Raw genomic sequence first — 24,084 nt, 5'->3', positions numbered from 1 at the left:
CGACAGCTGAATTCTAATTTGTGAATGCTTAATATGACTTTTCAACCCCACAACAGTGATTAAACATATTTAAAAGTTCTAGTTCCATGATAAAAGAAAATGGCCTTGGAGCCCAGTAAGTGGGAGGGGGATATGATGAACACATTTTCACATTTACTACTACAAGGAAAGATCAGAGAGAGAGAGCGAGACTGCCACCTTCATTCATTCATACATATTGCAGCCTTGAAGCTGAATACCAACACCTCTTTTTTTTACATGTCAGTGTTGTTTGAGGGCCTATTTATAATTGAGGCTGTGCACACACTGCACAATCACGCTTGGTGAAAACACCCCACACAACAAAATCAGAATTCTATAACTAGAAAAAAAGTTATGCATGCACGCATATATTTTGCTAACATCATGGACTACAGTCTGCTTCTACTGATAACATAGAAGATGGATGAGAAGCAATGTACAATGCTAAAATATCCTGTTCTCTGGATCCTTAGGGGTCTTGTTCAATCTCACTCTGGCTTCTCTGGTTTCACAAGGCTCTAGCAATCTATTTTCAAGCTTACTTGAATGGTCACAATACACAGTTTTTTCCCGAAGGGATGGCAAGATGCAAATGAACACTGAAGTCTGTGCCAACTGCAAAATTACACACTCATGGGAAATAAACAGCCCTTCCTGGGACTTGGAACCTTTCCCACTTCTGGGAAAGCATTATAGAGCCCAATCACAAACTTTTGGCACTGATGGGCGAACATACTATATCAAAAGGTCAACCTGCTCTCTCCTGGGCTGAGAACAATAATCCTACCTCGCTGCAAGAGTGGGTTGAGTTGATACGAAGATGACTGAGAGTGATGCTTCATCCATGGCACAAGCTGCCGAGCCTGTTTCATGAAGTGGTGTCGTTCCAGTACTAGAGGAAGGAAAAAGCAATAGATTTCATATCTGCCGGGCATTCAAGTGCTCCCTGTTTGGGGTTATGTAGAGTCATCTCTACAAGATAGCAAGAGTAAATACCATGATGGCCAGATTCCCCTGGCTGCGATTTGGGGAGGGGCTGTGGCTCAGTGGAAGAACCTCTGCTTTGCATGGTCAGGGTTCCAGATTCAGTCCCTGCCATCTCCAATTAAAAAGGACCAGACAGTAGATGGTGTGAAAGACCTCTGCCTGACATCCCGGAGAGCTCCTGACTGTCTGAGTAGACAATACTGATGTTGATGGATTGCTGGTCTGATTCAGTATAAGTAAGGCAGCTTCACGTGTTCGTATGAGCTCAGGGAATGTATCCTCCCCTGACCAATTACTGTACCTTACTCCTTTACTTATCTGGCAGTGGTGCAGACACTGCTCACAGGACCTCTGTTAAACCTAAGATGCTGCTGTAGCAATGTCTAGGGTGCCAGGAATTATGTTTCACATGGTTCCTGATGCCATGTCCACGGCAGCATTTAAGACATAATAAATAATAATAAATTTTATTTATATCCCGCCCTCCCCGCCTAGGCAGGCTCAGGGCGGCTAACAACAGTTCAATAAAATTATACAATATAGAATATACAATATAAGGTGATTTAAAACAACATTGAAATTATACATTAATTTAAAACAACAATCTAAAACCAGTTCGAATGTCTGGGTCATTCCATAATTTAAACGGCGGTGATCTTCCTGATGTTATTCTGTACACTTATATTATGGCAGGGGTCACTAGATAAATCATTGGTGGATTAAACAGCCATCCTATCAACGTCTACAAAAGCCTGCTTGAAAAGGATGGTCTTACAGGCCCTGCGGAATTGGTCCAAATTCCGCAGGGCCCGTACGTCCTCCGGAAGTTGATTCCAAAGGCACGGGGCTATAACAGAGAAGGCCCGTGCCCGTGTATTCTGTAGTTTTGCCTCCTTTGGCCCAGGGATAGTCAGCGTGTTCTTCCCTGCTGACCTCAGTGCTCTTTGGGGCTCATATGGGGAGAGACGGTCCCTCAGGTAGGCAGGTCCTCGGCCATATAGGGCTTTAAAGGTGATAACCAGCACTTTGTATCGGACCCGGTATGTAACTGGCAGCCAGTGCAGTTCACGCAGCCCCGGCTGTATATGCTCCCATTTCGGGAGTCCTAATAACAGCCTGGCCGCTGCATTCTGCACTAGCTGCAGCTTCCGGGTTCGACACAAAGGCAGCCCCATGTAGAGGGCATTGCAGTAGTCTAGTCTTGAGGTGACCGTCGCGTGGATCACTGTTGCCAGGTCCCGGAGCTCCAGGAAAGGAGCCAGCTGCCTTGCCCGCTTCAGGTGGAAAAATGCCGACTTGGCAGTGGCCGCTACCTGGGCCTCCATTGATAGTGAAGGCTCCAGTAGGACTCCCAGGCTCTTGACCCGGCCCGCCGCTTTCAGCGGCGCACCATCAAAAACCGGGAGCGGTATTTCCCTTCCCAGAGCGCCGCGCCCCTCGCAAAGGACCTCTGTCTTCATCGGGTTCAGCTTCAACCCACTCAGCCTAAGCCAAGTTGCCACGGCCTGCAGTGCCCAGTCTAAATTCACTGGGATGCAGTCAGGCCGGCCATCCATTAGCAGATAGAGCTGGGTGTCATCTGCATATTGATGACAACCCAGTCCAAAACTCCGGGCAATCTGGGCAAGGGGGCGCATGTAGATGTTAAATAACATCGGGGAGAGAACTGCTCCCTGAGGCACCCCACAATCTAGTGTGCGCCTCCGGGAGAGCTCACCCCCGATTGCCACCCTTTGTCCCCGACCTTTGAGGAAGGAGGAAAGCCATTGTAAGGCCAGCCCCCTGACCCCTATGTCGGCGAGGCGGTGGGTCAGTAGCTGATGGTCAACCGTGTCGAACGCTGCCGACAGGTCCAACAACATCAGCACCGCCACGCCACCTCGATCCAGTTGCCGCTGGAGGTCATCTGCCAAGGCGACCAGCACTGTCTCCGTCCCGTGGCCTGGGCGAAAGCCGGACTGGCAAGGGTCTAGGATGGAAGCGTCATCCAGAAAACCCTGTAGTTGCAGCGCCACTGCCCTCTCAATAATTTTACCTAAAAACGGTAAATTAGAAACCGGTCGGTAATTTGCCAATTCGGCCGGATCTGCTGTACATTTTTTTCAGGAGGGGGCGGACCAAGGCCTCTTTCAGAGGTGATCTATTTATTATGTCCCGTAAAGGACATCTAAGCTCCCTCTGGCAAGCTTTAATCAACCAGGAGGGGCAAGGGTCCAAATCGCAAGTTGTTGGGCGCGCAACAGAGAGAATTCCGTCGACTTCCTCCAGGCTGAGCGGGTCAAACCGACCCAACTCCAAACCCGAAGACAGGCGTGGAGCCTCAAGTTCCTGTACTGCATCCAATGTGATAGGCAGGTCTTGGCGGAGCGACGTGATTTTATCTGCAAAATATTTCGCAAAAGCCTCACAGCCAATCTCTAATTCCCTAACATTTGGTTTGCCTTGAGGCAATGTAGTAAGGTCTCCAATTATTCTAAATAATTGTGCCGGGCGCGAATTTGCAGATGCAATCTTGGCTGCAAAGTAATCTCTCTTTGCGGCCTTGACTGCCATCTCATAAGACTTCATAAACGTTCTATAAGATGTTCTCGTCGCTTCGTCCCGAGTATGCCGCCACTGCCTCTCTAGTCGTCTGAGCCCGTTTCAGCCGGCATAGCTCCAGGGTATACCATGGAGCCAGCCTCCTGCGAGGGCGCAGAGGACGTCGAGGTGCGATCTCGTCGATGGCCCTGGTTAGCCGGCCTTGCCAGGCCTCCACCAGGTCATCGAGGGAATCGCCAGGGGGCCAGGGGTCCCCCAGTGCCATTTGGAACCGTTCCGGGTCCATCAGGCTCCAGGGGCGAGCCAAAATAGGCTCTCCACCCATACAGGGTTGGGGTGGCATCCCCACATGGGCCTTGAGGGCTAGGTGATCCGACCATGGTACCGCTTCTACCGCGATATCGTTCACCAAAATCCCGGACGCAAAGATCAGGTCTAACATGTGCCCGGCCTGGTGCGTGGGTGTCGTAACAAATTGAGAGAGTCCCAGCGTCGCCATGGAAGACACTAGGTCCATCGCCTGAGTGGAGGCCGAGTCGTCGGCATGGACGTTGAAATCACCCAGGACCATAAGCCCTGGGTACTCCAACGCCCAGCCCGCCACAGCCTCCATCAGGGATGGTAAGGCGCTGGCCGGTGCGTTAGGCGGACGGTACACCAGCCAGATCGCCAACCCCTCTCCGACATAATGAAAGCCCTACCAAGCCCCATGGCGCAGAGTGGTAAAGCTGCAGTACTGCAGTCTGAACTCTCTGCTCACGACCTGAGTTCGATCCCAGCGGAAGCTGGTTTCAGGTAATCGGATCAAGTTGACTCAGCCTTCCATCCTTCTGAGGTCGGTAAAATGAGTACCCAGCTTGCTGGGGGGAAAGTGTAGATGACTGGGGAAGGCAATGGCAAACCACCCCGTAAAAAGTCTGCTGTGAAAATGTTGTGAAAGCAACGTCACCCCAGAGTCGGAAACGGCTGGTGCTTTTTACCATGCTTTTACCAGGCCAACTGGCAGCAAAGCAGGGCAGCAAGTCTACTATAAACATGGCACAAAACTCTCAGGGGTCTAGGCAGGAATCTTGACTTCAGCTTTATGAACTCAGTATCATCACAATATCCTAGCAGACAAATTACTGGCTTTTGGCCATCAAAGCCATGGGTCTCAGGCAAGCGTTTATATTTTTAGTTTCAGGCTTCTAATATAAGAATATTAGTAGTTAATCTTGCAACTGTACCCAAGTCTTTCTAAACCATTTTGCTCTCAGAAAATAATAATAAATAGCAGAGGACAATACATAAACACCCTGTGGAAAACAACACATGTAGGCAATAACTACTGAATTCTGAAATTAAGAGACACAAATTCCAAGGGTTTCCCAAGAAAATATAGAACGTACAACCAAAGCTATGATAGTCCACAACAAATAAAACCACAGATGATAACATGTTGCTACACCTGCCACATGAAGGAACTTGTATATTTTTTTTACTTTGACTATTGATTCAGAGCTGCACAAATCCAATTTGGAGCTGCACATTTTATGTACTACAAGTTGGGAAGCCTCTTGTTAAATTCTCCCTGCAATCCCCAGGAAGGCAGCATCTCAACCCCTCTGGAAAATGGCTGATTCCCTGTTATTTAATAGGCCATCATTACTGAAAAGATCCTGATCCAGGCCCGTAGCTATAGGGAGGAACTGTGGAGGAACTACCCACCAACTTCCAGGCAGACTTCCAGGGAGCCCTCCGGAGTGCAGCCTGCTCCCCCCCCCCTTTTTTTTGCCATGGTAGAGCCGGCAAAGCACCATCAGTGGCAGTCAGAGCTGGGAAAGCTGAAAAGGGCACAATGTGGCCTACAGGCCAGCGTACCCGGAGCTGGGAGACTTGAGCAGGGCATGATTTGGCCTAGTGCAGCCTAAAGGCTCCAGGAAGCCTGTACTTGAGTAGTAACTAGGTCTACATTTCCCAGGATCCATTCTATCCCTCTGACTGGGTGGGCAGAAGTTTAGGGGGGAAAACTTCCCCAGTGAAGAACAGAGGGTTGGGAAGAAACAATAAAAGGCTCAGCTAGAGAGGGAGGGATGTTCTCTCTGAAAAAGCTGCAGTCAGGAGAGTTCTCTCCGAAAAGGCTGGGCTGGAAAGAAGGCAGCAGTCATCATGAGGGTTCCCTCATCCAAAGAGTGGTGAGTCAGTTGGAATTGGAGGAAGGGAACATATAGCTAGTTGCATTGGGGCTTTTATTTGCTTTGCGCCACCTTTACTGTTTCCTTGTTCACTGTTGTACTAAATAATTAAAATCCACTTGTGTGTTCTTGAACACTTACAATAAAATTATTGTTATACTGCCTGGGTCTACATACCTCTTCGGTCACAGATAAAAGGTGCTTGCTGAGAAGGAAAATAGGTCGGTTGGGTACTCAGGGCCCTCCCAGATAGACCCTTACCATAGTGGTGGTAGCCAGTAGAGGCCCTCCCTTGTCCCTACTTGTGATAGTTTCTTGGTCACTGAAATGTGTACATTATCAACCTAGACAGAGTACTTTTAAAAAGGATTGTGAATCAATGCATGAAGTCGGAAACCTGTTTTCACTTTACCTTCTTCATTACAACAGCAGCGGTTTGGACAGCAGGGACAGCGGACATAGCAACAGCAATGCTGAGGACAGCACTGGCACCAGCACACTGCGATCAGTAGTAGTAGGAAAAAGCCACCCAGGACAATCAATATCACAGTCAGCCAATCTGATTGCAAGAAGAGAGGAACCATAAAAAGGCTGGCTACATATCTATAGATCAGGTTTCTCCCACCCCATTCCCAAGAAGCTTCTTCCTCCAAATCAAACATAGACCCAAGTCCTGTCTTCAGGTTTTCCATCAAAAAGACACACAAGGGCCCTGACCTGGATAGCCCAGGCAAGCCCAATTTTGTCAGATTGTAGAAGGTAAGCAGGGTCGACTCTGGCAAGTACTTTGGTGGGAGACCTCCTTGGAATATCAGCAGTCAGGAAGACAGGGCAGGCTTTATTCAGCCACCACCCTGAGCATCCCCCAGGTCCCTAGTAGAGGTCAGTCACCGTCATAACTTCCAGGTACAGACACACATAAAAAAATACAAAAATACCCAAAAGAAAACAAAAACCAAAAACATACAAGATAACAGAGAGGGAGCCAAGACCAGATTGACTTCCAGAACATCAATTTTGGGCCAGGCTGGTCTTTCCTTGCTGTCATGGAACATGTTGTTGGTATTGCCAGTGATGTGCCCTACTGCTCATCTCTGCACTTGAAAGGCAACTGGTAGTAAGTTCAAAACATGATGGGAAAACCATATTTGTTTTTAGAAAAACTATGTTTAATGAAACCAGGATTTGACACACAGGCAATCAGTGAATCTTGCCTTGTCTTGAAAAATCCTGTCTTTGATACTGTCATCTTACCCTTAATGAAGGCATGGCTAGTATCCCAACCTGCACACCCACCACCTGTTAGGCTTTTATAGGCTAAAAACTAAACTGGAAGTGATACAATCCTCATGTTCACCACAGGGCTGCTGCCATTTTACTATGATTTTAAAATGCTGCAATCCTGATCAGGCCTGCAGTAGGGTGAGCTAAGTGTTTTGCTGGGGTTTTTTATGTGCATATGTATGTGTGCATGTGTGTGCACCTGGAAGTCATGGTGACCTCTGGTGACTGACCCCTACTGGGGGGCCTGGAGGATATTCAGGTAGGTGGCTGAATAAAGCCTGCTCCTGACATACCAAGCAGGTCTCTCATTCAAGTACTTGCCAGAGTCGACCCGGCTTAGTTCCAAGATCTGACAAGATTAGGTTTGCCTGGGCTATCCAGCTCATGGCGAGCTAAAATGTTCTTGTTTCCCTCCCCTGCAATTCAAATGCCAAAACATTTGTGTGTGGTATACATGTGTGTCATTTCAGTACTTCAAACCAGAGCAGTTCAGCCTGCCACACTATGGACCCATCAAGATAGGCTCTATAGGCATTTTTAATCACTTAAGAATAGCAGTAGCCTTCCCAAGCCTCCCGCCCTGGCGGGAGAATACTGGATTTTCAGCCTCTTTTCCCGCTTTCCATAACTCTGGAAGCGGGGGGAGGAGGGGGGAATGGCGCCAAGGAGCATTTGCGTCGTCCGGGGAGGAGGTGCTGAGCCTGGCAAGGGAAATCTTGAGAAGGGAGGCTGGCTCGCCAGCGAGCGGGTGGAGGTGGCTGCCGAACGCAGGCGGGTCTTGACGGACTCCAATGCCCGATGCTTCTCCTCCTCCCTTCCCTTCCCACCCAGCCCCGTTGCAGCAGCCGTTCTTCCTTTTCGCAAGCTGCTTCCCGCGCCCAGTCAGCTGGCTGGGGGGGGGGGGGAGGAGAGAAGCCCCGCCTGCAAAGGACCATGTGCCTTTGCACCTCCGGAGGCTTGATTGCAAGGCTCCACTTTGGGATGGTGTGACTGCTGCTGTAAAGAAGCTGGCAGCAACTCGTGAGTAGAAAGGCCAGTCCCTCGCTTCAGTTGCCAGAAAGGGGGGGGGGGGAGGGAGGAGGAGAGGGAAACGTCTTCATTATTCCCTATGTGGAGATCAATTCTCATAGGGTATAATGGGGAATTAATCTGGAGGTTTTGGGGGCTCTGGGGGAGCTGTTTTTTGAGGTAGAGGCACCAAATTTTCAATATAGTATCTAGTGCCTCTCCCCAAAGTACCCTCCAAGTTTCAAAACGATTGGACCAGGGGGTCCAATTCTATGAGCCCCAAAAGAAGGCGCCCCTATTCTTTGTTATTTCCTATAGAAGGAAGACATTTTAAAAAGTGTGCTGTCCCTTTAAATGTGATGGCCAGAACTCTCTTGGAGTTCAATTATGCTTGTCACACCCTTGTTCTTGGCTCCGCCCCAATGTCTCCTGGCTCCACCCCCAAAGTCTCCTGGCTCCTCCCCCAAAGTCCCCAGATATTTCTTGAATTGGACTTGGCAACCCTAAATAGCAGTGTCAGCCTAGCTTGGCCCGAAGGCTACAAATCTTTACCTTACTTATCAGAAAGCAAACCCTAAAGAATTCAGTGGAAATGTTTTCTTCTGTACTATGTTCTTTAATCTCTAAAGAAAGCAGAAGAAAAAATTATCCTAATGGGAAAGAAAACAAAATGTCACTACATACGTAGAACAATGAGCTTCACTTCTTTATCTGGGTCACCTGTTGTATCTCCTGGAGCCTCAACAGTACAATAATAGACTCCATTGTCCCACCACATCACCTCGTTGATCACAAGATCTGCGCCTATGGAGGAGGAATACAATATAATGACCACTGCAGAAGTTCTTAAATTGCAAAAGATGTTGTCTGGAAACAGACTTGGAGAGTTCTGGAACTGCATCATCCTCGACCTCCACAAGACACAGGCTTATGCAACATGAAGCAATTTTTTCTCCCCTAGTACTGAAAGTAACAGAAACCTCCACTCCTAAAGGACATACATGTTGGGTCAACAAACAGGGAAGAGAGAGCAAAGTCTTTTCCTAATATTACATGGTTTAATATTTACATCCTAGAATTGGTATTCAGGTGTTTACTGCGCCTCTGGATATGAAAATTCTCTTTAATAATCATGGCTAGTAATAATGATGCAGTTTCACTTTTTCTCCAGGCCAGTTCGGCAAGGGATCCTGGAGGCTTTCCCTATCTTCTGGGCATGGAGCAGGGTTCACTTGGGATGTATGTGTGTGGGGGAGGTATTTGTGAAGTTCCTGCATTGTGCAGGGGGTTGGACTAGATGAGCCTGGAGGTACCTTCCAACTTTATGTTTCTATGATTCTTCAACACAGATATTATTCTCTTTCCAGGATAGCATGAACTCTTGACAGTAACATTAGCCCTGAGAGTGGTGAAGTCATAATTAGAATTCCAGTTTTTTCACATAAGACATTGGACAATCATTAAAATTGTGTACCCTTGTTTAATATCTTATTAGTGACTCACGGTTTTGAATTGTGATCTTCCGCTGCCTGTAATCAATGCCCAGCACAGGCTCATTCTGCCCTCTTTTCTGAGCTACTATGCGCACTTCCCGCTGATTGTCATTGCAGTCATTGGAAGGATCCTGGCCAATAGCTAGGCCAGCCTGATAGGCTGCAAAAACAACAACCAAGTGCAAAGTGAATGCTGATTTATTTATAGCCCCTCTGAGTATGCAAAATATTCACATCATATCAGCTCTTAAAACAGCTGAAAAAGATCATATGTGGTATGAACAAAACATTAACAACAGTAGTTGCAAAAATTGGGAAGATAAGCATGGAACAGAAAATCATTTAAAAAAAAAAAGCCTCCAAACTTCATTGGTTTGTAAGTTTTGAATTTTCCTTCAGGGAGGCAAGGACTCATGTTGGAACAAAAGTCCAGTAGCACCTAAAATATTAACAAACTGTACCCCAATAGAAAATTTCATGATTCAGAATTCACATCATCAGATGCTTAGGAGTATAAATACATCAGGTCCATTTATATAAAAGAGATAAACAAATATAACAGGAAGTAATGGAGCTAGAGCTGAAGTGCTAATTATTCCTATTGTATCAGCTTTTCTCTTTTCATTGTTCACTAACTTTAAGAGTATCTATCTAACAACCGCTGTAAGTTCCCCACACTCATTTGGAGTGAACTAATCACACTTTAGATTGGCTCTTGTTTTAACCTGCCTGTCCTGTTTGCTGGATTTAAACATCTATGCATCTGTGATGGATTGCCAAGGGTTAATGCCTAACAGAGACTGAGAATCTGTGACAGGCTGTTCAAACAGAATTCTGTTGAGAGTGTCAGTTAAGGAATGACAGTTGAGAACTGAACAGCTGAAGAAGAGACAGTTAAGCACTGACTATGGACTGGGAATGAGGCTAAGTGGATCAAGGAGGATTCTCATTCAAGGGAAAAAAGGGGGGAATAGATTCAAGTAAAGGAAACTGATCCCTGTTGCAGACATGTCAAATTCATTTGTAACGAGGGCCAGGTCTGACATGAATGACCTGGCTGGGCTGGGCTAGGTGCATTATAAAATGTAATGCCAGGTAGCGGCGATATAAATTTTATGAAGGGCATAGACAAACACAATTTAAGATTTTAAAAATAAAACATTAGCACTCATTGGTCTTACAGGTACTTTCTTTTTATTTCTCGCCTGCAATCCAGGGAACTGGGCACCTGGATCGGGGCGGTGTGGCGGTGCTGATGTTGTTGGACCTGTCGGCTGCGTTCAACACGGTTGACCATCGGCTATTGACCCGCCGCCTCGCCGATGTAGGGGTGAGGGGGTCTGCCTTACAATGGCTTGCCTCCTTCCTCGAGGATCGGGGACAAAGGGTGGCAATTGGGGGCGAGCGGTCCCAGAGGCGCACACTGGACTGTGGAGTGCCTCAGGGGGCAGTTCTCTCACCAATGCTATTTAATATCTATATGCGCCCCCTTGCCCAGATTGCCAGGAGACATGGACTTGGGTGCCATCAATATGCAGATGACACCCAACTCTATCTGCTAATGGACGGCCGGCCTGACTGCGTCCCAGAGAATTTAGACCGGGCCCTGCAGGATTTGGCAACCTGGTTGAGGAAGAGTGGTCTGAAACTGAATCCAGCGAAGACAGAAGTCCTTTGTCTGGGTCGGGGTGCTCGGGGAGGAGAAATACCTCTCCCGGTCTTCGATGGGGCGCTGCTGAAAGCGGCGCACCAGGTTAAGAGCCTGGGAGTTTTACTGGAGCCTGCATTATCAATGGAGGCCCAGATTGCAGCCACTGCCAAGTCAGCCTTTTTCCATCTAAGGCGGGCAAAGCAGTTGGCTCCCTTCCTAGAGCGCCAAGATCTGGCAATGGTGCTTCATGCAACGGTCACCTCGAGACTGGATTACTGTAATGCCCTCTACATGGGGCTGCCTCTGTACCGAACCCGGAAGCTGCAGCTGGTGCAGAACGCAGCGGCCAGACTGTTGCTGGGACTCCCTAAATGGGAGCACATACAGCCTGGGCTGCGCGAACTGCACTGGCTGCCAGTTACATACCGGGTTCGTTACAAAGTGCTGGTCATTACCTTTAAAGCCCTATATGGTCGAGGACCTGTCTACCTTAGGGACCGTCTCTCCCCATATGAACCCCAGAGAGCACTGAGGTCAGCCGGGAAAAACTTGCTGACTATCCCCGGACCGAGAGAGGTGAAGTTGCAAAGCACCCGTAACCGGGCCTTCTCCTCTATAGCCCCGAGCCTATGGAACCAACTTCCAGAGGAAATGTGGGCCCTGCGGGACCTAGAACAGTTCCGCAGGGCCTGCAAGACCTTCCTCTTCAGACTGGCTTTTGCTGATGAAAATGGAAATTGCGAAGGAAACCGCCATCAGAAAAAGTAAACATAGCATTAGCACTTTTACTAATTTAATTAATTTAATTTTAAAACTTAACCAGATTTTAATTAAACGCTTATAATGTTTAATGTAATTTTATCCATTTGTATAATCAACCCTGAACTATGTTGTTAGCCGCCCTGAGCCTGCTCCGGCGGGGAGGGCGGGATACAAATAAAATTTGTTGTTGTTGTTGTTGGGCAAATGAAACTCTGGCTATTTCCTTCCTTCCCCAGGGGACCAAGAGGGGGAGGAGCCTCAGCCAATAGAAGGAAAAGTGGCTTGGCTCAGTAGCTCTGCTGTGCAATTGAGAGAGCCTGGCAAAGCAAGTTCTCCCTCCTCCCTTCATCCCCAAGGGAGGAGTCTCAGCCAATGAAGAAAATAGAGGCTTTGCTCTGTAGCTCCTGTGTGATTCAGCAAGCCCGGCAAAGCAAGCAGAAGGAAGCAAGAGAGATGGAGAAGGAAGCAGATGACAGCCAATTACTTGGGGGTCTGATAGGAGCCCTCTGGGGACCTGATTCAGCCCTTGGGTAGCATGTTTGACATCACTGCTACACAGTCAAAAAGGAAAGTAGCCTGTACAGTCAGATCCCTGTACAGTCAAAAAGGAAAGGAGGAGGAGATTGGATTTATAGCCCTTCACTACCCAAAAGAGTCTCAGAGCAGCTTACAATCTCCTTCCCCTCCCCACAACAGTCACCTTGTGAGGTAATAATAATAATAATAATAATAATAACTTTTATTTCTATCCCGCCCTCCCCGCCTAGGCGGCTCAGGGCGGCTAACAACAACTTAGACATTAACATAAATGATAAAACTTTAAATTTAACAATTAAAATTAAGCATAAAAACCAGTCAGTTAAGTTAAAATACATGATTTTCGTTAGCCTAGATATATATGAGTGTATCTGGCAGCGATTGAGCTGTTATGGCGCTGGTTCTGCCAGTTTAGGTAGTCTTATAGATGGCGGTTCTTACACCAGGCAACTCAGCAGTCAGTGTCGTTATAAGCTTGCCTAAAAAGGGCGGTCTTGCAGGCCCTGCGGAACTGGCCGAGGTCCCGCAGGGCCCGCACCTCCTCCGGAAGCTGGTTCCACAATGCCGGTGCAGCCGCTGAAAAGGCCCGTACTCTAGTATGTTGGAGTTTGACCTCTCTCGGCCCAGGGATGGTCATTTTGTTTTTACCCACTGACCTCAGTGCCCTCTGGGGTTCATATGGGGAGAGACGGTCCCTTAGGTAGGCTGGTCCTCGGCCATATAGGGCTTTAAAGGTGATAACCAACACTTTGTACTGGACTCGGTAGATAATTGGTAGCCAGTGCAGTCCGCGCAGCCCCGGCCGTATGTGCTCCCATTTCGAGAGCCCTAACAGTAGCCTGGCCGACGCGTTCTGCACCAGCTGTAGCTTCCGAGTCCGGCACAGAGGTAGCCCCAAGTAGAGGGCATTACAGTAGTCCAATCTTGAGGTGACCGTTGCATGGATCACTGTTGCGAGGTCCCGGCGCTCCAGGAAGGGGGCCAACTGCCTTGCCCGCTTCAGATGGAAGAATGCTGACTTGGCAGTGGCTGCTATCTGGGCCTCCATTGATAATGAAGGCTCCAGTAAAACACCCAAACTTTTTACCTGGCGCGCTGGTTCCAATGGTGCGCCATCGAAAGTTGGGAGAGCTATTTCCCCTCCCCGAGCGCCACGACCCACACAAAGGACCTCTGTCTTCGCTGGATTCAACTTCAATCCACTCAATCTGAGCCACGTCGCCACAGCCTGTAAGGCCCGATCCAGGTTCCCCGGGGCGGAGCCAGGCCGGCCATCCATTAGCAGATAGAGCTGGGTGTCATCCGCATATTGATGGCAACCCAGCCCAAACCTCCGGACAATCTGGGCAAGGGGGCGCATATAGATGTTGAACAACATTGGGGAGAGAACTGCTCCCTGAGGCACCCCACAGTCAAGTGTGCGCCTCTGGGATCGCTCACCCCCAATGGCCACCCTTTGTCCCCGATCAGAGAGGAAGGAGGAAAGCCATTGTAGGGCCAACCCCCCAACCCCTATGTCGGCGAGGCGACGCTTTAGCAACTGGTGGTCGACTGTATCAAATGCCGCCGACAGGTCTAATAACATCAGTACCGCGGCGCCGCCCCGATCCAGATGCCGCTGGAGGTCATCTACCAAGGCGACCAGCACTGTCTCCGTCCCATGGCCCGGTCGGAACCCAGACTGGCACGGGTCAAGAACGGAAGCGTCATCTAGGAACCTCTGTAGCTGCAACGCCACTGCCCTCTCAATAATTTTACCTAAAAATGGTAAGTTAGACACCGGACGGTAGTTTGCCAATTCGGCCGGGTCTGCTGTACTTTTTTTTAGGAGAGGGCGAACCAACGCCTCTTTCAAAGGCGTTGGGAAGTGCCCCTCTACGAGGGATCTATTTATGATGTCCCGTAAAGGACATCTAAGCTCCCTCTGGCAAGATTTAATCAGCCAAGAGGGGCAAGGATCCAAATCGCATGTTGTTGGGCGAGCAGCGGAGAGGATCCCATCGACTTCCTCCAGGTTGAGCGGATCGAAGTGATCCAGGGCCAAGCCCGAAGACAGGCACGGAGCCTCAATTTCACTCACTGTTTCCAAGGTGGTAGGCAGGTCTTGGCGGAGCAGTGAGATTTTATCCGCAAAATATTTCGCAAATGCCTCACAGCCGATCTCCAATTCCCTAATGTTTGGTTTGCCTTGTGGCAATGTTATAAGATCCCCAATTATTCTAAACAATTGTGCTGGGCGCGAATCTGCGGATGCAATCTTGGTTGCAAAGTAATTTTTCTTTGCAACCTTGACTGCCATCTCATAAGACTTCATAAACGTTCTGTAGGATGTTCTCACTGCTTCGTCCTGAGTATGTCTCCACTGCCTCTCTAGTCGTCTGAGCCCTTGTTTGAGCTGGCGCAGTTCTGAGGTGTACCATGGCGCCAGTCTCGTACGAGGGCGCAGAGGGCGCCGGGGTGCTATTTCGTCGATGGCCCTGGTTAGTCGGTCTTGCCAGATTTCCACAAGGCCATCGAGGGAATTGCTAGTGGGCCAAGGATCCCCCAGGGCCGTTTGGAACCGTTCCGGGTCCATCAGGCCCCGGGGGCGAGCCAAAATAGGCTCTCCGCCCATACAGGGTTGGAGTGGCGTCCCCACACGGGCCTTAAGGGCTAGGTGATCCGACCATGGTACCGCTTCTACCGCGATATCGCTCACCGAAATCCCGGACGCAAAGATCAGGTCTAGTGTGTGACCAGCTTGATGCGTGGGAGTCGTAACAAGTTGAGAGAGCCCCAGTGTCGCCATGGAAGACACTAGGTCCATCGCCTGAGTGGAGGCCGTGTCATCGGCATGGACGTTGACGGAGGTAGGTGGGGCTGCGAGAGCTCTCCCAGAACTGCCCTTGAGCAGAACAACTTTGAGAGAACTTGCAGCTGACCCAAGGTCACATCAGCAGGTGCATGTGAAGGAGCAGGGAATCAAACCCAAATCTGGTTCTCCCAGATAAGAGTCTATGCACTTAACTACTACACTGATTTAGTGGTTAAAAGAAAGGAGTGATCCCTAGTTTGTGAATAAAGAAGGATTTTGGAAACTTGGTTTGTATGTTCCTGCCTTTTAAACTTAACATGTTTGTGAAACTCATTCTATGCCTGAGTGTTTAAACAGAAACTGAAAATAACGCCTCTCTCCTCAAAATTTTACAGCACAATCCAGAGAGGGGGGGTAAGTCTTTCGGGAGCAGATGAGTCATTACGTGGGTGCAGGAAGGGTTTGCACCAACATACAACCGGCGCCGCCACAGCAGGGGGGGGAGTTACGTGGGCAGGGGGTTGTGCACTCTGTTCCAGAAAAATAAAGTCTGAGCTGTGCCCTCTGTTGTCTCTCCTGCTTGGCATCTGCTGCATGTTACCTGGGCAACCCCCCCCCCCTCTGTCAGTGGCCTCTTCGAGGGAATGCCTGGGAGGGTGGGCAGACTTGGTTTGGGGGGGGATGGTCTATGAGCCGCCAAGCTGCCCCCTGCGTGGCTGGACATGGGAGGGGAGTCCAGCCCCTCGGCCTGCCTGGGCTGACAGCCTACCCGACCCCACAGGGCTATTGTGCACAGGGCACTAAGGAGGGGGCTGATGAGGTGGACTCAGAGTTCTGTGGCTGATGCACTCGCACTCTGAATTCCACAGCCCCTGGAGGTGTTCCGTACACATGGCAGGGTGCGTCTGAGCAACACAGGGGGTTTCTGAGTGGGGGTTGTCTGCTGCTGGGCTGCTCACTCCGAGACACACATTCCAGCCGCTGTCTATGACAGCAAACTCCTGCACTTGGTACTTCCTGCTTGTCTGCCTGCCATTGGCAGAGTCTCTGGCAGCGGGAGGATGTGAGGGGATTGATGGCTTCTCCGTGGTCCTGTGCAGGTCTGTCTTGTCCCCACCCCTGCCTCGCCACCAAGCCAGGCTTCTCGTGCACGCATGCCCAGCCTCACTCCTGTTCCCTCCCCATGTTGGTGGGATGTCTCTCCTTTGCCTGTGATGGTCTGCCCATCATTGGCTCCATTCTCTGGGGGCGGGTTGGGGATGGCTATCAGCCTCTCTGGGGCCACCTCTCCTCATCTCTGACTGTCATGAACTGTGGCGCATGTGCCAGGACTGGCCAATTGAGGGGGTGGACTGGCCCTCCCCTCTGGCTGCCTCCGCCTCCCTTGTACCTTCACCAGCGGCGTTGCCATGGTGACCGTCTCCCTCATGGCAAGCTACGCTTCTCCCCTCCCCACGCTCCAGCGTGCTGAAATCCTCAGGAAGTCTACTAGTGGCACGGCAGCTAAGCTGCGGCCGGCCACCACTTATGTCTGGATTGGGCTGCCCAAGACCTTATTGAATAACAGAAATACTTACTTGTTAGCATCAAATTATCCAGTGTTTGTATGTGTGAGAAATGCATTTTTTCTTTGGAGGTTTGAAAAAAGTAAAACTTTCACTCTAAGTTGTTTTAAAAGTCCCCCTCCCCCGGTCTGGACAGAGAAAATGGTAGGAAGTGTGGGGGGGGGGGGAGTCAGTTCAATTGCTTTCCAGAATTAACTCAGCCCACCTTCATACAAATGCTAATAGGCCTAGACAGGGCTTTTTTTTTAGCAGGAACGTGCAGGAACGCTGTTCCAGCTGGCTTGGTGTCAGGGTGTCTGGCCCAACATGCAAATGAGCTCCTGTTGGGCATTTTCTACAAAAGAGCCCTGTGTGAAACAGTGGTGACACCAGGGGATGTGGCCTAACATGCAAATGAGTTCCTGCTGGGTTTTTTCTACAAAATAGGCCCTGGGTCTAGACAATGGGATGGTCAAGCTTCCATCCCCACCCACAAGCAGGGAACAGAGATTTGGAGAAATACTAGAGAGACTTCAGGAAGGAAAATTCTGGCGACTTCATGAAAAGCTTTTCTGACCTGGCCTGACCTGGTCAGTGAGTGGGGAAAAGAGAGATACATATCTGTAACGGTAATGAACGGGTTAACAAGAAAACTAAGGAGGCATAGACCTGAGGGTGGGGGCTAGAGTGCTCGGAACTCTCAGAGGTGATTGACAGCTAACGGCTGAGGGCAGTTAGTGTCTGATGGAGTCTGAGGGAGACTGCTGAAGAGAGCAGTTGGTCTGAGAAGGAGCTGAGACAGGAGCTGAGGAGAGTCTTCGAGAGAAGCAAAGCTCACTGTTCACTCTATTTAGACAGCCACGGGGCTGTGTGTGACTAGAGGAGAGTCACAGTAAAAGACCTGAGAGGTCACAGACACAGAGACACTTCTCTTAAGAGCTAAAGAGGTGGTTGAGGGAAAGATGTGGGTCTAGAAGTCTGAAGCGCTGGGAGAAGAGACACCAGTCGACTTAAGGGACTTGGCACATTATACCCAAGAGGCCAACCCAGAATAGTGTTGGAGAGTGAAAGCTGTATGATCTGTGAAACCTGAGAGACCTAAGTGAACTAGATATTATAAAGCCTGAACTACGAAGAAACTGTTAACTGCTTGAGATACAATATAGCCCATGTATATATTTCCCATTCCCCAGTTGAAGACGGTGTGTGTATGTTAATAAATTTCTGTGGTTTACTTTAAAGTTCTCTGGTGCCAGTATATTGGGAAAGCTATCAAAGCTGCTGTGGTCCCTTACCTACAAACTGAGTTTATATCCATCTGAAAGCAAAACAAAACCCCCGAAGAGACTAGTAGTGAGAAATCCATATTACACCCACCCCTTGAATTCCATAGTCGTGAGGTAAAAATTCAAAAGGAAGAACTGAGGTGGAAGAGGGGCTGGGGTAGCCATAAGCCGCATATAGAAGCGATCCAGTGAGACCGCAAGGCGCGCTGTTATAGTATCCTAGATGGTGGAGGGCTATGGGGCACAGAGGAGCACTACTAGCATCAATTTTGATGCTGATAGTGGTTTCCTGTGCCACATAGATCTCCACCGTCTAGTATACACTATCTTAAAAGGAGTGCCAGAGGGAAGGCAGTCACTTGGCAAGGGGCTATTCCTCCAGGGGTGCACAAGGTAGTAAATGGTCCCTGTGATGAACAGGAGCTGGGCAATGGGAGACCCAGAGGCAAGGCCTCAGAACTTGGAAGGGAAGCTGGGAGTCCTGACCCTCCCAGTGGGTAATTCCTGCAAAAGTCAGGTGGTGGTGGCAGGTTACCAGAAAAAAAGAGAGAGTCTCCAAAGTGTTGGGAGAACCTTGGAGGGCAGGGTGAAACAAAGGCCTTCACTCTTTGTAAAGGATATGCCTTAACAGCACCATTTTCTAAAACTCACCAACAGAATAGTAATCAAAGATGGGATCCTTGCAAAAGGACTTATAGCGCCAGGTAACTACCACATCCTGTAGCTGCGCAGAGGTGCTGTAGTCACATCTGAGAGTCACAGAAGCAAATAAAGTTGTATAACGTTCGCTATCCGGCACAGTCACCAAAACAGAGAAACAGCCTGCAATTAAGAACACAGGAAAACGGTTTTAAATATACTTTAAGGTGACATAAAATTCTACCCTTTGGGAAATATTTGCCAGCAGTCTCCAAACCCAGCAAGGATGCACACACAGTCTTTGTAGCAGAAAAAGAAGAGCAAGTTAAATACAACTTTCAAAAGGGCTGGAACATCACTTTGGTTATGATTTCTGGCTGGCACTTTGCAGGGTGTCTAGCAGTCTCCTGCAGGTCCATGTAGGAGGTCATGGTGGGGGAAGCAAACCCCACACTATTGGGCAATCAGCCTGCCTATCACCAGACTGCTGCTTACAATTGGATTGACAAGGTGTTGGAAGACAGAGGAGGTGCCAAAGTCAGAAACACAAGCTACCATAGGAAGGGAACAAATGCCTTATCCAAAATGTCCTAACGGTTAGGAAAAGCCCCAGCTTTGTGTTCCCTCCCACTGTGATAAGTATAATAATTTCAAAAAACAGGACAGCTGGTTCTCCAGGCTCCCAGTGCTGTAGGAAGTCTATATTTGGAAACCGTATAGGGTTGCCAAGTCCAATTTAAGAAATATCTGGGGACTTTGGGGTGGAGCCAGGAGACTTTGGGGGTGGAGCCAGGAGACATTGGGGCAGAGCCAAGAGCAAGGCCTTGCCTCTGGGTCTCCCATTGCAAGGGTGTGACAAGCATAATTGAACTTCAAGGGAGTTCTGGCCGTCACATTTAAAGGGACTGCACATCTTTTTAAATGTCTTCCTTCCATAGGAAATAATGAAGGATAGGGGCACCTTCTTTGGGGGCTCATAGAATTGGACCCCCTGGTCCAATCTTTTTGAAACTTGGGGGGTATTTTGGGGAGATGCACTAGATGTTATACTGAAAATTTGGTGCCTCTATCTCAAAAAACAGCCCCCCCAGAGCCCCCGATACCCGTTCATGGAGGTGCATGATGGCTGTGGGGGTGGGGCTTCTCCCGCAAGCCAGCTGGCTGGGGGAGGGGGAAAGCCTGTAAAACCGGGGGATCCCCCTCTGGGACCTGGGGATTGGGAAGCCTAAAACCATACCTGCTAGAACGAAGAATATTCACATTTAGCCCAGCTAGGCCTGCATAATTTGTTTTACTCTCACAAAACTGTCCAGATTCATACATTCAAAGTAGGGTGGATCTCCAATAAAAACAAGCACAGGATGAAATGAGATAGGACATTACAAAGGTATATAACTTCCTCCTGTATTTGCTTATTTCATATTATTCCATGCCAGGTTTTATATTTTGCCTAACGATCATTGGGAGTGTCTCAGCAGTTCAAAGAGTGAACTGATTGCTCCTTTAGATTGGATCTTGTTTTGAACCAGCCTTTTATAACTCCCACCCATTTCTTTTGTGCATATAAATTGGCCTAATTTATACTTCTAAACTCCTGATGAAGTAAATTCGGAATCCTTTAAATTTCTGCTGGACTAAATTGTTAGTCTTTAAAATGCCATTGGATGCCTATTTTATTCTGCTGATACAGATTAACAAGGTTTACTATATGGAATTGAATTTAGACAAGCCTGCATTTTAGTGTTTATTGGTAATAAGGGGAGTTAGAATCATAGAATTGGAAGGGACCTCCAGGGTAATCTAGTCCAACTCCCTGCACAATGCAGGAAAATCACAAGTACCGCCCAATAATGTTCTTCTCATGATCTGCCTAAGTTCACAGAATCAGCATTGCTGTCAGATGGCCATCTAGCCTTTGTTTAAAACCTCCAAAGAAGGAGAGCCCACCACCTCACAAAGAAGCCTGTTCCACTGAGGAACCGCTCTGTCAGTTCTTCCTAATGTTTAGCTGAAAACTCTTTTGATTTAATTTCAGTCTGCTGGTTCAGGTTATAAATATGAGATGCATTAAATTTGACACCAGAACAGTTATAGCCTGACACATTTAAACAAGTTTAAGCACACATTATGTCAGTTATGCTCTTGTGTTTCCTTATCCAGGATAAACAAGATAACACAAAAAAAGTGTTAACAGTATTACCACCACCAAAGATAGCCATACCATTTGAGATAACATAATATAAACATGTGCTGCACTGAGTAGGCAGAACAGCTCAGATGAATTGCACCTGGTAGGAATGGCCTTTAATTGTAATCTACCCACAGAGGAATGAATGGGTAGAGATTTTAAATAAGGTGAGTATTTGGTTACCCCCCTCCCCTCTTCCTTAAGAACCTCTTTTGCTTATAGTGGAACAAAGTCAGAAAGTTCAGAAAACAAGTATGTCTTCTCTTGGCAATTTTGCCTCTGTGGATTCAAATTTAAATGGTTTTAATTAATATTTCTTAGATGGATTCACTAGAAAATATACAGCAGAGTTGAACAGATTGTCAGTTATATTCCTTTCACCCTATGGAAGGATGGTGGTCCAGCAAGGAAACCAGAAGTCCCTACCATTAGCAATCTGAGACCAAAGAGTTAGCAGCAGAATGGACAAGGGAAAGCTACAGAAAGAATTGACCTGTCAGCCTTACTAGCTCTACTTCCACCTCTATAACTTTGGTATACTTGGTGTCCAGAGACCTTGCTGTGTCCTTCACCCTTCAACACAAAGTGCATGAGCTCTGACAGAAGGAGTGATCCTCACTAGGGATGGGCACCAACCCTACCCCGAGCCAAACTTTGGCCGGTTCATAAACCCTGGATTGAGGTTCAGGGACTTCCCCAAACACGCACTGAGCTTCTGCTTGGTTCAGGTGTTTGGCCCCCAACATATTCACGCCACTTCTGGATGGCATTGGGCACTACCTCTGGTGCACCTGTGTCATCTAGAAGGTGCCTGATGCTGGAAGTGAAGTGCACACATCACCAGGGAGATCCCAAACCAGTTTCAGTTTGGGCAGGTTTTGCACAGGGGCTCAGTTTCAGTTTGCCGCTGCCTGGTTCACAAACCCTGAAAGGGGCTTTCCCAGTCTGTGCCCATCCGTAAACCTCACCTCATTTGTACATGGGATGTGTGTTGGGAAATGTTTCAAATAACTCTTAAAGAACAATTTTGAAGATTGCATCTCAGACTCTAATTTGATTGGAGTCTCTATGTCCCTTAGAATAGGATTTAATCTCACAAGTATTCAAAGGCAGAGGGCACCCTGATTCAATTGTAAAATTTGATTGCATCAGATTCTGCCATCGTCTCTACTATATACTGTTTTATCTATGGATTACACAGTTAATTCACAAAGCATGTTAACAGAGAAGATATTTTTACGTGCATGTGTGTGTGTAAACACCTGGAAGTCATGGCAACCTCTGGTGACTGACCCCTACTGGGGCCATGGAGAACATTCAGAGAGGTGACTGAATAAACCTTGCCCTCCTAACTGCTGGTATTCCAAGGTAGTCTCCCATCCAAGTACTTGCCAGAGTTGACCTTGCTTAACTTCTGAGATCTGAAGAGTTTGCCTGGGCTATCCAATTCAGGGCAACAGAGAAGATATTAGGTAATGAGATGAAGAATACAGGACAGAAAATAGGTTCTCTATTGCTTTATATCAAGATGTTTTTAAAAGCTGCTGCTGTTGGTATTAAAGATCTTTCATTGAAATCTACTATTGACTCAGACCTCACATAGAAAAAACTTTTTCTGTTTCTACAAAGCTTCCTCTAAGCAAACCAATTATACAAGGCATTTACATACACGAGCAATAAAATACACAATTTCACACCTGTAGAATGTTACAGATAGAATTTTAGAGCTGATATTAAATATACCGTACCTTAAATGATATATCTAACACTATTTAAACTAGGTTTTTCTGTGATGAACTTAGACTAGTTTAAAAGAGTCAGCTCACTGAAAGAACAGAACATCCTCCTAGAAAAACTGACTCTTGCAAAGAAATCTCTCTGTAATAAACGAGTTAGTACAGCGAGGCATGTAATCTTCAATGTGGCAATGGAGCCCAAGCTCCCTCCAGTATTTCCTGGTGGGGGCAATGCCCTCTTTGGGCTACCAGGAAGCATCATGATGTGCTCAGGCTATCATTCAGTTATGCTTGTCTGTCCCTGTAGCAAGTTCACAGGGGGCACAGGGATGGTTTTGTATTTGTGAAGATGGGGTGGGTGCGAGGCTTTCAGATGATGATAATGTCTGTGAAAAAACAACACAGAGATAAAAAGCCAAGAGGGGAATATTAACAGAACTGTTGAAATCCATGTAGCAATCAGAAGGCTGTAGTGGCTGGATTTAAGGAAGTTTTTCCTGCAGCCTGAAACATAAACTCTGATGTAACTGAATTCTCTCAAGTTAATTATGATTTGCCTTCTGAGACAGTAATAAATGCAATATCACTATGTCCTGGTGGACCCTGTCTTAGACAAATAAATGGTCCCATTTCCATTTTATCTTTATGTATGGGTAGGGGTAGAACAACTGGCTTCCCAAAGGTGGCAAGGTTATTCTACTACCTAGGACCTCCTTTAAAAAAACTAATAGTTCTATCTCCATTCCATATTTAGCCTGGTGGGCTTGGGGGCTGCAAAAGCCCATTGTCTAAATACTGGATGTTGGGAGCTAGAAGCTGAGATGGCTATTTTGGGCCAAACAGTAAAAAATTAAGTTGATTTTAGTATCCTGGGATCTGATTTAGAGAAAAATAAATTGAGAAGATGGGAATATTTCTGTCTTTAGCTGTATTAGTTTGTCTCAGTATTTCTATAGAGGAAGGGGGTGGGGATATAAAGCTGGACCCCACTTCAATCACTCCCATATTTTCAGGTCAGGGTATCTGAGAAGCCTGTATTTACTCTGGGTTCAGATATTCGTGTGGAGAGTCATACTGTGTATCCAGCACACAAGCAAGATAGTCATCAGTGTTGATCTAAGACTGGGTAGACTACAGCTCAAATCCCCATGTAGCCATGGAGTTCACTATGTGACCTTGGTAGGGCTGCCAAGCTCCCACTGGAGGCAGGGGATCCCCCGGTTTGGGGGCCCCCAACTCACCAGCATGAAGCAGGCCTCTGGGGGGATCCCCACTCCCAAAGAGCTCCATCATCGTGTGACATGCCCGGGGAGATGACATCACTGAGAAGTGACATCGCACTGGGCATGTCAGACCAGGAATGCTCTAGCCTTTGGGTAAAAACTCTATGGTACCAAATTCTAGAGCATCCCTGGTGCGACGTGCCCAGTGCAATGACG

At 47.9% G+C, this 24,084-nt stretch overlaps 1 protein-coding gene across 1 annotated transcript in view; it reads right to left on the bottom strand.

Annotated features, from left to right (window-relative positions):
* Positions 1-24,084, bottom strand: part of ILDR1 (immunoglobulin like domain containing receptor 1) — a 32,750-nt gene that overhangs the window by 4,855 nt on the left and 3,811 nt on the right. Inside the window, exons 2-6 of the mRNA XM_060234641.1 lie at positions 18,734-18,904; positions 9,519-9,668; positions 8,700-8,819; positions 6,136-6,282; positions 809-913 (exon numbers count right to left, since the gene is read on the bottom strand). Coding sequence (XP_060090624.1) covers positions 809-913; positions 6,136-6,282; positions 8,700-8,819; positions 9,519-9,668; positions 18,734-18,904 — 693 coding nt within the window. The remainder of the gene's footprint in view (positions 1-808; positions 914-6,135; positions 6,283-8,699; positions 8,820-9,518; positions 9,669-18,733; positions 18,905-24,084) is intronic.

Source organism: Heteronotia binoei, chromosome 3 (assembly GCF_032191835.1).
Source record: "Heteronotia binoei isolate CCM8104 ecotype False Entrance Well chromosome 3, APGP_CSIRO_Hbin_v1, whole genome shotgun sequence".
Lineage (NCBI taxonomy): Eukaryota > Metazoa > Chordata > Lepidosauria > Squamata > Gekkonidae > Heteronotia > Heteronotia binoei.
This window is presented reverse-complemented; position numbering and strand designations above follow the sequence as displayed.